The sequence below is a fragment of the Agrilus planipennis genome, unplaced genomic scaffold (assembly GCF_000699045.2).
Source record: "Agrilus planipennis isolate EAB-ADULT unplaced genomic scaffold, Apla_2.0 scaffold10, whole genome shotgun sequence".
NCBI classification, from domain to species: Eukaryota; Metazoa; Arthropoda; class Insecta; order Coleoptera; family Buprestidae; genus Agrilus; species Agrilus planipennis.
The window spans coordinates 1,176,544-1,191,883 of NW_020442465.1; the positions used below are offsets into that span (position 1 = coordinate 1,176,544).

General features: G+C 32.8%; 1 protein-coding gene across 2 annotated transcripts in view; it reads left to right on the forward strand.

The window, feature by feature from the left end:
• LOC108732433 (neuronal PAS domain-containing protein 2) overlaps nt 1-15,340 on the forward strand; it is a 45,829-nt gene that overhangs the window by 25,555 nt on the left and 4,934 nt on the right. For both annotated transcript variants that reach the window (XM_025981062.1, XM_018463225.2), the window contains exons 2-4: nt 120-298; nt 11,571-11,734; nt 14,248-14,517. In XM_025981062.1, the coding sequence (XP_025836847.1) occupies nt 120-298; nt 11,571-11,734; nt 14,248-14,517 (613 nt within the window). The remainder of the gene's footprint in view (nt 1-119; nt 299-11,570; nt 11,735-14,247; nt 14,518-15,340) is intronic.

Genomic DNA, 15,340 nt, shown 5'->3' on the forward strand with positions numbered 1-15,340 from the left:
GGCGTGTAAGAAACTTGTTTTTGGAAGTTGGAATTGGTGCTCACAATTTTTCGAATTTCTCTTTCTGGTACACTTTGTGTAGCTTCGTTTGATATTCATTGTTTTTTGTTTTATTACAGGGAAACTTCAGACATAAATAGGATAAGTAGAAGAACAGCTGAAAAAAGAAGACGTGATCGACTGGCATCTTATATTCATGAACTCGCTCGACTTGTACCAATGATCGCGAAAAGTGCCAGAAAAATGGACAAAACAAGCATCCTCCGACTCACAGCTACGCATCTTTTAATACACCAAAGTAAGAACTTTTTTTATTTTTTTTTAACGTCGAATTTAGCATCTTGTCACCTTTAAAAGTTTCGTTTCCGTCAATATTGTTCTATCGATTTTGTGGCGTTCTCATGATTTGGTGTTATTACTATTGAAACTGTTGTAATAAGGCTAAAATTTAAGTAGAAAGAATAGCGATTTGTATACATTTACTCAACAATGATAATATTATACTGTTCGTGGGTTTAACAAATTAACTTTTTAAGACTGATAACGACAAAAACTATTTATTTACACTAATTATTAAAGAACTTAAAAACACTATTAAATTATTACTAAACTTAGGTTATGAATTATTCTATTTATTTACACTATAGTTGATATATCACTATTCANACTCTACTTCGGCGATCGTCTCTTCCTTTATATACTCCCTTGCCTCCTTTCGGGAACATTCTCGAGCCGTCCGGAAAAGTTTCGTTTTCTTCGAATTGTTTAATTACTTTCCCGGAACTCAGGTACGACACACACGTTTACAGATACGGCGCACTTGAAGAAAGGCGCCCGCGGCTAGTCAACGAATCGATAAACCGCTCACACACGTATGCCCGGTTGCCAATAATTGTAAATAAATAGAAGCGATTTTCAATGAAATTGAATCTTTTTCCTCATTTAGCAAAATAGCTTTTTTAAAAATTTCTGTGAAGAAGCCTGGCCAAAACGCGACCCCATTACGTCAAATTGTACGGCCTACAGGTTGATTTTATAAATTTATATTGAAGCTTTTGTTTCTTGTTGTATTTATTTAGGAGTTATCTTCTAAGTGTGGTGATGTCGTATATTTTATCGATTTTAAGTTTTTAATTCACGGGAGGTAATAAACCAAGAATTAAGTGGTGATGATCGATTGTTGGATTTATGTTCTTTCGTAGATATAATATAAAAGAAAACCTTATAATCCTCATAAGAATTTGCAAGGGCGATCTAATTTAACAATAATCCATGCTTATATTTTCATCAAAGCTTTTAATAAAAAAAAAAAAAACGATGTAATTTGGGTGGCAAATACCTACCTAATAATTTTCAATATTTTCCGCTGTTAAATGTCTTCCTAAAAAGTTAGCATAAGAATTTCTCGACATGATATTTTATACAATGAGTTCTAAGTGCCCTTAGTTGCACATATGTTTATGAAACATTTGTTTTTTAAGATGAAATTTATGGTGAGTTCATCACATGTTTTATTAACTGATACCAATAATCTACGTAAAAAAACAAGTTACAATATAAGTATATATTTACAAAAATTGAGTGAAAGGAAGGACATTCATCTTATTAATTGAAATTCGAGAAGTTATTAGATAAATTATATCACACCTAGCATAACAATAAAGTTTTTTATTAATTTTGTAAGTGCATTAGATACATTGTTTAAAAACATGTCTATCCGAAGTAATGACAACGTCACGCGTTATCTAAGTGGCCTTTGAAATCGTTTGAGTTGAGAAGGCTTTAGTAAAAAAGAAATCTATATTAACAGATTTTAGTATCCATTAAAGTGAAATAAAATCTGACTTTGAGATTGCAAATTATAATTAGTTCTAAAACTCTACTGCAAGGACTTATATCTCAGTAGGTAGTTAAGAATTTTGCTGGTAATGCTAAAATTTGTTAACGATCCTATTGCAGTAAAAGAAATGAGTTTATTTTTCTTAATTCCGTTTAGTTGTTTGTGTGAAGAGACTTACCGTGATGTAAGTGCAAAATAGATTCTTAAAAACTATAATATATACGCTAAAAATACGATTTATGAGGCAAATAAAGTACGTAAAGGTAATAAAAACGGAAGGTATATGATAGGACAAGAGAGCACGGGTTATTTTTCTGTAAATAATTTCTGTAGATTGCCCAGTTTTTTTTTTCTTAAGCAGCCTAGAGAAAGGTTGAGAACTACATTCTTAAATGAATAACAAATATTATTATAATCCCGGTAATACACTGTTAAATTTTATGATGCCAATGCAAAATCTATAGAAGCTTTTGTATGAGAGTGAGGCATTAAAATTTTGATCCATGATATCATAAAAGATTACATTTTTTATAGCTGACAATTCATGGGTTGCCTAAAAAAGGGATCACTTTTCATACGTCGGGAAATTAATCCTATTCATGAAAGATAAAGCTGTAGTTCTTTTAAGGGTTTTTTAATATTATCCATTACTATGAGACCATGATTATGATGGTTATAGACACACTGCACACCATTATAATTTTTTCCAGCACTTATACTCAAAAAAATAGGGTATTGGAACAGAATCTAAAGAAACCTAAGTTAGGCTACTTTAAACAGGTATAGTTAACATCTACTTTCTTCTGTCAACTTACTAACTAGACTAGAGCGATTAATAACAGAATGGCTACTTTTACTCACTACAGACATTATACCTAGGGAATATCGTAAACATAGAAAAGAGATGTCAGGTAGGAATTGCAGCGGACACTAATAAAAAAAAGGAATTACATTACACTAATCAATGTGTAACAGAAAGAGATACAGACGAGCAGAACTTGAGCATGTTGCCAGTATCGGACTTTAAAGAAAGTTCAACATTCTCAGGGATTTAAGACAGCAAGGACCCTTGTTCGAAGATATAATTCCCACCAGGCAGTTATAAAACCGACCCTGATCTTTTGCGTACCTAATTACCTCTAACCGCCTGCCCCGCTTACTATTATTGGTTTATCCCTTTTCACTTTGTACTACTCATGAAGCATTTTCTAACTTAACAAGGGCATATTCAAAACGCAGCAAACGACACCATTCCCAAGTGGAAATAAGAAGGAAGATACGTCTATTCTGACAGATAATTTATTGCAGATTTTGCCAATTTTGATAGTCCCAACTATAAAGTTATACTTCATTTACTTTCTCTAGCGATGTTTCCCTTCCAATGTCTTGGATGCGCGCTGGCAAAATCGTAGGTAGGGAGAAACAGCTCATTATACTTTCGACTGTTGTTCATTAAACATACTTTTTCCTACAGTACCTGCCAAAAGTTTTGTTCAATCATGAATAGTAGTGCGAGTCGAAAACAAACGTTAAAGCCTTTAATATATCTTCAAATATAAATAAATATCTCGTTGATATTTTAAGTAGTAAATGGTACCAATAACAGCACATTTGAGCAATGCAATTGTAGTGGATAAAATGTTCATTTTTTCCGTGCAGTACTGTACGGATTATATGCTCCTTGCCGGTTAAAAGTTCGGCCGAGAGTTGTCTCCTTCCTTTTTTGGCCTAGTGCGGTTTTCTCCTACTTTGCGCTGGTCAAACTGAAGGTCACATCTCTAAGGAAACTAAACGAAGTATACATTAGGGTTGGATTAGGTTACTGGGCCGCAAGTTTTGACCATTGCTCAGTGGTTCGATTCCGTGTCCTTCTGGCCTGGTTTTTTGTGGTTTCCTTGGATCACCTAGGCAAATGCTGGGGCAGTAATATTCCACACTTAATCTTTTCTCTCTTCCGTCTTCAAACACCCACAAGTTGCAGTAATATTCCATACTTTATCTTTTAGTCTCTTCCGTCTTGAAACACCCAAAAGTTACTATAATATTCCACACTTAATCTTTTATTTTCTTCCGTCTTGAAACAGCTAAAACTTAAGTTTTTCTTTTGGATTAAGTTATCTTATTTTGTTTTCTGGTATTTCATAAATTAGTCAAAATTTTTCAAAATACACTAAGTACGCAACTAGAAGTTATGATGTAACAAAAATACATGAATAGATGTAAATAAATACTATTTTATGTATGGGGCAATTACCTAGCAGGTATATGTATAAATTTTTTGAAACATCACGTGACTATGTATGTTGTTACACGCTCTCATATACATTTTGATTTACTATTACTATAAAATATTTTAATAGTTCTCATCCTGTTGTCTGAATAGACATCATTACGATAGCTAATCGTAAATTTAAAATAGTCAGCTCAGCATTGACATATTAATAAACTAATTTAATTAATTTAAATAGATTCAAGTTCACTAACGAAAATTAATATTCAATTACATAGAATCTTCTTTTGTTTTTAAAAATTTTATTTCAATCCACAATTTCAAAAACAATAATATAAAACTAGCAATTGTTTGTGATTTTTTCTTGTATAGATCTACTATTTTTGTGCTAATGGTAAATCAATGTAACTTTTTAACACTTCTACGCATTAGCGATATTTGTCTTATTAATTTATTATTTATACTAGCCATTAAAGTTGTTGATGTGACTTCAGCTTCGCTATTTACTTTAATGGGATTTTTATGGAGGAAGTGAATTAGTTTCAATACACATATCTAAATACCTATAATTGTAGTGTACCTACTAAAGCCGGTCCCACACAAATTCGATGCGTGTCGTGTATTTCTTTTCAGGCTTCACTCAATGTTTTTTCTTGGGCCAGTTCCTACGATAAATTGTCTTGAACTTTTTTGAATTGTATATTGTTTTCGTATCATTGTATGGTCTTTAGCAAATATCTTGAAAGTGACCAGTCAACAGATCAGAAACAGATGTTAAAACTAATAAAAATAAAAATTCGAAAATCCGAACATCTAAACATCTAAACCCCCAAGGCCTGGTTTTGTCTGCATTTTTGGGAAACGAGATAATTACATACAATAAAATTATCGGTATTATACTATCGAAAATTTGTCCATGTTTACAAAAATATTGTATATTTTTTCTTCGAATAAACGATTAAATTAACGAATTAAAAAATAATAATAGTAATAAGTTGGAGGGATTTTTATAGAAAATATGGGACTTTTTGGACCTGCGCGTGGAGGGATTTTTAGAGAAAATATGGAATTTTTTGGACCTGTGCGTGGGATTTTTTCCTATAGTAGGTTGGCAACAGTGGGCCAGTTGCAGATCTATACGACATTTGTTTCCGACAGGTCGTACACGTAGCAAATATGTCGAACATACGTTAAATATGGCACTTTTTGTTGTAACTTTGAACGATCTGCTTAATTTGTATGATCGGATAACAGCAGATATTAATACATCTTTACCCGGCGATATGACGTGCCAAAGTGGTTCCCGCGTTTGAGTTTTTGTTTACAACATTTTGAAACATGTTGTACAGGTGTGCAGCTAATGTGGCATAAACTTGGGTTTGGCTATGGAAGAGGGAACTCACCTACGAAATGGGAGGGATAAGAAAAGAAAAGAATCATCTCGCTCGCACTCGCAGGATCAATGAGGAGCTCCTTGGCTATACCTGAGGAGCACTCTGGAGTCAAAAGAGCCGAGTTTGCCTGGCTCTGGTCTGGAGCACGCAAACGAAGCGACACGTCGCAGACATGTTGTAGAAATGTTGGAAACGAATGTCGTACAGGTCTGAGACCAGCCTAAAACAACTAAATATTAAGACTAGTGGATCTTGGTGAAATAAAATACAATTTATCGAGGATTATTTAATTTAATTTATTTTATGTACATGTTATTGTTTTATTTCCTGACAGGTTAATATTCATCAGGCTCCATCGGTTATTGTAAATGTGGAGATAATTAAAAGAAGTGGTAATTGAAAATGTGTTTCACTTTCAAGCTATTGATAAAAAATGTATTTTATTTATATTTCTACCTCGCATAATTTTCTATTTTGTTAATAAATAATAAAACTTTTAAGTGAACAAATACTGGGCACGAATTAGATAAATGCAATTTCATAATAGTAAATAATGTTATTTGTACTATTCTTTTTGAAAAAATGTTTTTTTTTTTTTGGAATTTACTTTTGTACGTAAAGTTGATAGAACTAACACTTCTCAATGGTGATGTGCGCCGAACTTTCATAATTAGCCATTGTCTTATCTTTTTTTTATCGTGAACCACGATAAAATTGGTATTTTTGTTATACCTATAGTTTGGTGTTTAAAACAGGTTACATCTGCTTTTTATCATAAGTCATTAAAATGCATTTATTCAAATTGATAATAGAAATATTTTAAAAACGTTTATGAAATTACTGTTTTTTACACAAATTGTAAATCGTCCAGTATACGGATGTTTTGTTTTTAAATAAAGACATATGATTATGACGACATCTTTTGTAAATAACGCTGTTGTGTAAAAAAGTGTATATTTTCTAACTTACCGCGGCAAGTATTTCTGTTCTTAAAAACAAAATGAAAAATTCAAACTTTACTGCAAAAATTAAAAATTTTACCGTGAAATTTTATGGAAATTTTTATATATATATCGTCCCCCTGTATACCTACAAATCCCAGCAGAATCCCAAGAGATCTGAAGAGGGTTTTCCACCACATCTGGCCCTCCTGTTTTCGTAGTTAAGCCACTGAATGTAACTCTATCTCTGCATTCATCAGTTACGGGATTTTTGCTATATTAATATCCGATATAAATTTTGAACTATAGGGTTGTTCGGAAAGTCATTTCGTTTTTTTTTGTGGAAATGAAAGACAGTTTTCGTATAATAAACAAATACTTTATTAAATTATATATTGACCGTTCTGGTCCAACACCTTTTGCCATCTTTCTGGTAGTAGCATAATTCCACGCTCATAAAATTTTTGGTCTTTGCTGGCAAAAAACTGATCGAGGAGGTTTTTGACCTCCTCATTTGAGGTGAAGGTTTTACCGTCTAAAAAATTTTGGAGTGACCGGAACAAATAATAATCCGATGGTGCCAGGTCTGGAGAATATGGTGGGTGTAGCATTGTATCCCATTCAAGCTGTAAAAGCTTTTGGCGAGTGACCAAACTTGTGTGAGGTCTCGCGTTGTCTTGGTGAAACACTACACCTTTCCTGTTGATTAGTTCTGACCTTTTCTGTTGAAGTGCATCATTCAGTTTGTCCAGCTGATGACAGTAGACTTCCGAATTAATCGTTGTGTTATCCGGTAAAAGCTAAAAAAAAACGATTCCTTTAAAATCCCACCAAACAGACAGCATCACCTTTTTTTGGTGAATATCGGCTTTGGAAATGGTTTGAGCCGGTTCATCTTTTTTGCTCCATGACCTCTTGCGTTTGACGTTGTTGTATACAACCCATTTTTCGTCCCCAGTGATGATGCGCTTCAAAAACGGATCATTTTCGTGACGTTTGAGAAGCGAATCGCAGACGTCAATGCGGCGACACAGATTTCTCTCTGTGAGAACATGGGGAACCCATACATCGAGCTTCGAGGATAATCCCAGGCCTTTCAAGTGGTCATAAACTGTTGAATTTGATAAATTTAACCTCAATCCGATCTCACGTGTTGTTATTCGCCGGTTCACATCAACTAATGCCTTTATCGCGTCTTTATCAGCTTCAACCGGCCTTCCCGAACGTGGTGCATCTTCGACATCAAAATTGCCGGATCGAAATTTAGCGAACCAGTTCTGGCACTGGCGTACTGTCAACACACCTTCTCCATACACATCAGTCAATTTCTTTCTGGCTTGAACAGCATTTTTACCCTTTCTGTAGTAAAACAGTAAGATATGTCGAAAATGCTGCTTATCGCTCTCCATATTTAAAAGGGCACCAACCAAAAACTACTGCGTAGAATTAATTGGAATTTTTGACACACAAGCCTTGCTATATGAGCTCTCATAGCATATAAAAATTATACGGCTTAAATGTGAAGTTAGGTGCAAAAGAATACAATTAAATCCTCTGTCGGGAAAAAACGAAATGACTTTCCGAACAACCCAATAGTTATATCTTTTTAGAAATGAAATAAAAAAAGATACAAAATGAAAAATACCTGTAAATTGTAAGCCTACAGTTCGTCACAATGGTAGTACATAAAAAACAAAATTTATTTGGCATATGAGAACTATAAAAAACAGATGAATTTCCGATGAATGCCTTTATATAAATTTATGAAGTACTAAAACTGATCACAAACTGAAGCAGATCTATAAATATTTTTGCTACAATAATATTGTCAACATTAACTTACTATTACTATGCGACTGTCTTGAAATCGTAATATTAAAAATAATTTGGGTTATGCAATAGAAGAGAATTGACGTCAATATGAATAAAAAAGTAAGAAATATTGTTAAATTTAGTCCAGGGGTTCCTCAGACAAGATTACTGTTTTTATTATTTTTTTATTTTGTTTAACTTGGAATGTCTATAAGGCTCAGTTATAAGAAACTCATTTTCATAAAAAAATTTAGCATTTGGTATCGTTTCAAAAACTACAATATATTTACGTAATTATGTTCAAGGACGATTTTTTATTGCTTTTAATTTTGATGATCTTTGGCGCGGCTGAGACGACATCCAAATATTTTCCGGTCTGTGCATATTTTTTTATTAAATTACAGCGAAAAATATTTTTGCTATTACTGAATTTATTTAAATAATAGTTTAAAGAATATGCTTCGCCATTTAGCAAATTTAAGTAAAATCGTAATTGTTTCGTATGAAAAATAAAGTTGATCGTGTAGGTTCTTGTTTTCTCAGTTTTTAGTGTGTCCAATAAAAATGTTGATATGATACACCAATTGTTTCTTTAGGGGAGCGGTATTGGCAAAACAGTACAGTATGAAAATAAATAAAAGTGAAACAAAAATACTGGTATGCAAAGGAAGAAAAATTAGGGAAAGAGCGAATATAAAGATAAGAGACGAAAAATTAGAAGAAGTGGCTGAATTTAGGTGTCTAGAAAGTCAGATAAGTCAGGACGGAATGAGGAGTAGAGGTATAAAGCAGAGGATAGCGTAGAGTCGAGTCGCCTTCAATAAAAAGAGGTCACTTCTATGCTCGCGAGGGGTAATTTAGAAATTCGGAAAAGGGTGTTAAAGTTGTATGCTTGGAGCGGGGCGCCTTACGGGTTCATAACATGGACAGTGGGCTCGGCGGAAAAGAAAAGGTTAGAAGTGCTCGAAATGTGGTGTTACAGGCGAATGATGATACCGTGAATAGAGTATTTTGTTACAATTTTGGTCGCTTGTTGGTAATATACCAGGTTTTGATTAACGATAACTTATTAGTATGGTTTTGGCACCTTGCAGACTTCCAGTGTTTATAAACATCATAAGCTCGTTTCAACTCAACCCTCTCACTGAAAATCCGTGTTTAGTGTTCAAACGACTTTTTTAGCGGGACTTAATGTGGTTTCGGACATTGGTGAGGGTGGTTATTTAATGGAGAGACCCCCAATACAAAGAATACAAAACCATTAACCGTAGTGGGTAGACGTAAATACATATACACACAAAAGTTATAAATACCCACAAACATGTATCTAACAATTAACAAATAATATAAGATAATAATAAGAGTAAACCGAATGTAGAATCAAAACCTATAGTAGAACGAAATGGTAATCGAATGTTTAATTTTGCGAAAACGTACGACCATGAGCGTAAATAGCTATGGAATATACTTACTTTTAGTACCAATTTAAACTTAAAATAACAAACATTTATAATTCGCGGCCAAAACTTAAAGTTACGCGTTATTTTATAAGAAAGCATCAGTTTGCAAGCTATTATGTAACCATATTTAAATCTAGAAATTGGATATTTTCTTTAAAGTTCCGAATAACGTTTCTGCCTAACAAACCTTTTTCTTTAATTGGTTTTTGAATTTAGTTTTTCAAGCTATTTTTTAAGGGGCTTTATGGAATTCAAAGGGCTTCGAATAATGTTTTTGTGAACATTATTTCAAATGAAGTAATAAAGAAAGAAGCAATTAGGCTTAAGATTTCGTTAATATAGCTACATAGGTACACTAACGTACACTACCGTCAGAAAGTTTTGAACCATCTAAAAATTTTTTAAAATGAGAATTCATTAAAAATTTATTTGAATACTTGTCTTCTCAATTTGATTACATCTAGCATTTATAACACCTTAACATCTTTGGTATCTTGTGTATGTATGCACATACAGGGTAGGCAAAATGTTCACCGAACATAAAAATTACATATTTTTTTGTCGGCAATTTTTTTTCTGCCCCACGATTGGCAATTCATAATTTAGCGTAGAAGCATTAATATGCGTTTATTGGAATTGATATTTTTCAAAAAATGATGCTGCCCTTAGATAATTACATGGAATAATGGAATATCCCTATATTCGGTTCTAAATTCTCCACCAGTGTGTACTAGCTTAGTCCAGGATACAGGTGATTTGTTTAGAAATTCTTGAGAAATTTCCTTCCATATCCCAAAAGCTTCTGCCCTTTCTGTCCTCTCCGAACGGTAAAATCCATGAATGCCGGGTCCTCTTCGAAGTGTTCTTTGATTTTACAGTTTTGTCCTTTTTGATATCTTTGTTCCTGTTTTCGTTATTATTATAACCATTTCACACACTATAACAGATGTATAAAAACGTTCGGACGAGATCAATTCCTGGCTTTCCCTTAATTTTAATTTAAATAAAAATGGCGCTAATCTCTCGTTTTCATTTTGATTAATGCATTGTACGATTGGGAATCATTTCCAGAAATATTAAAAATACTGAAACCACAATGGAATCTTTAGAAAAGTGCTTCTCATACTTTTTAGTTGGAAATCCTCTTGTGCACATAAAACCTCCGAAGGACCCGCTTCCGCCTTTGAACATTTATGTATATATTAAAATAAATGTTGATTTAAATTCAAAGGGAGTTAATTGCTGTTGTTTACTTGCATCAAAGCAAACATAATTTTGACTAACAGCAGATTTATTTTTATTATCAATAATGATTAATAACTTATCTATGGCATATCTTTGAACAAAATATGAAATATATTGTATTTTGATTCATCTGTAATCAATTGTTCTGCGACTCTCCAAATATTTTTCCACAGTCCCACTGCTTTACTCAATGGTTTTAAAGTTTAATTTTCTTTTAAATGATTCCAATAAATTGGATATATGTATATCTAGAATTGTAGTTATTTTAATGCTTACAATTAGGTAGCATTTTTTTTTTGCTATCCGTCATTTTTGGAGTACTAGTGGAACCTTTCAAGCAAACATGTTTTCGAAGTTAAACAAATTTATCGCATGATTGTATTTGTTATTTTTTATCTGTTCTACAATTTCTTTTGTGTAGTTAACCGATTTTATCAGTAAAATACATGAACACGGCATTTTCTGTTTTTTTTATCTTTTATAAAAACAATACTTCTTATGCACAATGAAAATGTTTAACCTGATCGAACCTTTTTCTTTCCGATTAAAATTACGTTGGTGTAGTAAATGATTTAAAAATATCAAAACCGGAAATAGGTACTGTTTAGTGTGCTTTAAAAAATCTTACAAGAAATTCTTTTGTTTCAGCACTGACCAATGGTAACAAAGAAAAAGAATTTCCAAAAATTGACCAATCTTCTCTCGATCAACTAGTTTACGAACAGTTGAACGGATTTTTGTTGGTGGTCACTTCAAGAGGGTCGATTGTGTTTGTGTCAAGTGGGGTTGAACAATTGTTGGGACATATGCAGGTAAATTCCGTTTGTTATTATTCAGTATTTTTTATATTTTGTAAACTACAGAATTACTTTGAAATTTTATATTTTAATACCGCCTGTTTTTCACGATTCTTACGTTCTTCTACTGTTATACTTCGTAATTGTCCAGAATTTTACGTAATAGAATTAGATATTAGAAGGTGAAGGAGTGTCTTCCCCGCCTCAAATATAATAATTGAACGCTCAGAAATGGCCTGAAATCGATGAAAAAAATTGTGGAGTAATTTTGGTCTGGAGTACCAATTCTAGGAATGTATGAAATTCCGATTTTGTACTAGGAAATGTATAAAACTAATGCTTTCTATAAATAAAATTCTCTAACATATCAGGGCAGGGCATTAATCTTCCTAACCAAACAATGACGTCACCAATGTAGGTAATTATCCAGAATTGGGGCAATTTTGAAAAATGATCATTCAAAAAATAGTCGAAAAAAAATCATAAAAATCTGTCTCGCCCACCTTCTAATATCTAAGTCTATCATTCAGAAAGATCGGAAAACGATGAAAAAATTTTTGGAGCGATTTTGATCTGAAGACCCAATTCTGAACAATTACCATAACTTCCACAGAATCACGATCAATTTCAATTGCATTGTCCACTAACCGTAATGTTATCAATAATGAATTTAAAAAAATTAAATAGTATTGTATCAAGATTATAGTTATATACTATCTTATCAGTTGTATTGTAAGTGATGTATTTTCGTATTTTTTCCGCAAAAATTGATAAACGGTTATTGTTGTTATTCGTTAAACTTTCACTAACAAAGCTATCGAGTATTTACTTAATTATATATTTTTTGCATATAAAATCAATTGCGGAATGTTTTGTTCAAAAAGAGATGGTGTCTGTAGATATATCTGTACACGCATTGGATGATAATTAATATTTAAGAAATATCACAGAGAATGTGCTGTCATACTGACTGGGATGCAAATTCGCCCCCCAACGTCCGTTTTATGCTAAAATTTCACTCTTAACGAGCCAAAAGTACTTCAAAGTATTACATTTAATTAAAAAAAGCTCAAAGAAAGTACCAAATTTTAATTGTGGGGCTACTTATAGAGGCCTAACTGGTAAAGCCTTAAAATATAGATTATAGATAAACGATAATACCAGTTTTGTCCACAATTCCATGACTATACTTCATTTACTTTCTCTAGCGATTGGCCCTTTCCAATGTCTTGGATGCGCGCTGGCAAAATCGTAGGTAGGAAGAAAAAAGCTCATTATACTCTCGACTCTTGTTCATTAAACATACTTTTTCATACAGTACCTGCCAAAAGTTTTGTTCAATCATGAATAGTAGTGCGAGTCGAAAACAAGCGTTAAAGCCTTTAATATGTCTTCAAATATAAATAAACATCTCGTTGATATTTTCAGTAGTAAATGGTACCAATAGCAGCACATTTGAGCAATGCAATTGTAGTGGATAAAATAATCAATTTTTCCGTGCAGTACTGTACGGATTATACGCTCCTCACCGGTTAAGTGTTTGGTCGAGAGTTGTCTCTTTTCTTTTCTGGCCTAATGCTGTTCTTTTCTACTTTGCGCCGGTCAAACTGAAGGTCACATTGCTACAGAAACTAAACGAAGTATAGTACCTATCCATTGGTCGAGACCTAAATAATGTGAAACTGTTACATAATTGTATCGCAAATAACAAAATAATGATAAAAAACAAATTAAATAAGCTGTCAATGTGAGTATGAACTATTTAATGAAAAAAAATCGCCATTCGATTTATTTGCACGGACAGTAATTAATAACAAAACGCTAAATAGCAGGCAAGTAGCATTACAGTTTTCACTGTTAGTTTACAAAGTTTAGTTGACATTTTTGGGCAACGCTATTTTGTTTGACAATTTGTGTTAGGTATGCGATTAAATTAAATCCAGGAAAGATACACAAATTCTCATTGAAGTAATTGTTTTTTTTTTTTTTAATTAAGTAGATAACGTATGAAATGTGTACCTAACAGTTAAGTACATAGGAATAAAATTGACGTCTATTTATTAAAGTGTTTTATCAGTAACACATAAAAATATTGACTTCTCAAATTTTAATATCATGTGATCTTGATAAATGTAGTTTCGCAGACAATTTTCACAAGAAATGTTTTTTTTATGACACGCAATATGTTAATTATAACGTTAAATGGTCTGGTACATATGACTTAATACATGCATATATTCAGTATCTTCCTCTGCCGCTCTCTACTCCTGATTCTGCTTCCGATAGTTGTCTAACTAGCCTCTCATGGCTCTGAATTTGTCCTACAATCCCATCTGTCTCTTTCCTTATTGATTTTTACAGAGCCACCTGTTTTACTCAATGGGGCAGTACCTAAATCCTCAAGAAAAGGAAGTAGACACTCCCTTCCCCTCACATTTGTATAAATTTAAAATAAGGTGGTTACTTTTAAAATGTACAGCTATGCTATACACTTCATCCTGCCTGTAAAACAAAATCCTTGGTTACAGACCGATCTGATGGGTCAATCGTTGTACAACTTGACTCTTTCTGAAGATCATGATGTTTTACGCTTAAACCTGACATGCGAGAGTACGGCGTCAATAGAATGGAGGAAACACTTCAACATTCGATTAAAACGAGCCGGCACTCGTACCGAACCACCCAGTTATGAAACTGTTAATTTTAGGGGCTTGCTTAAGCCTAAGAACAATGGATCTTCGCCTACCAACTATAGTACCTCGAAGGATCTCGCTCAAGCAGGCACCTCACACAATAACGTAGGTACCCATATTAGTTTTATTATTACATGCTTTTCGAATCAATTACTTCTTCAACCAGAAAGTGTGAAATTAAATTTCTTGGAAAATCAAAACGGAATGATCTCAATACTCAATTTTGTAAATATTAGTAACTGTAAAAAACACCTTACTGATACTAAGTAACTTATAATTTCTCTCAACTATAATATAAATATACTGACTACATAGACTATTTTAATTTAAAATTAGTCGTCGAGTATTATTAAAAAGCGTTGAAACAATTTGCTTTTTAGTTTACACTTATCAGAAAAGTGGCACTGTGACGACATCTGTAGATATACAGTCAAACTTCTCTAGCTCGATCCTCCCAAGTGTAATTTTCAAGACATCGCTTCTACCTCTGTTACTATTATTAACTTATTATCCGCTAACCACCCTTACAATTTCAGATCACGATTTCTGATAATATAAGTATTTCGTTCGTGTTGCCTTTTCCTATTGCAACATTCTGTTCCTAACCTGTCTGTTGTTTTTGGTGTTTTTTTATAAGTGTCGCAATTAGAAATTTATGATGATAAAGTCGCCTTTCAAAATTCGAGCCTATGGCAATCGCTGCAGCTGATTTTTCAGAAGAAAATTAATGGAAATTCGAATTATAAACAATTTATAATGTAAATCGAACACAAAGAAGATTTTAAGTTATTGAAGTGTCAGTTACAGAAGTTTGACTGTATTTTAAAGTATGTAAGAAATTTTGACTACCCTGTATGTAATATTTAATGGTAATTATAAAGGTATAGAGTATTTCAGGATCATTTGTGCCATTTTTCTGATGAAATAT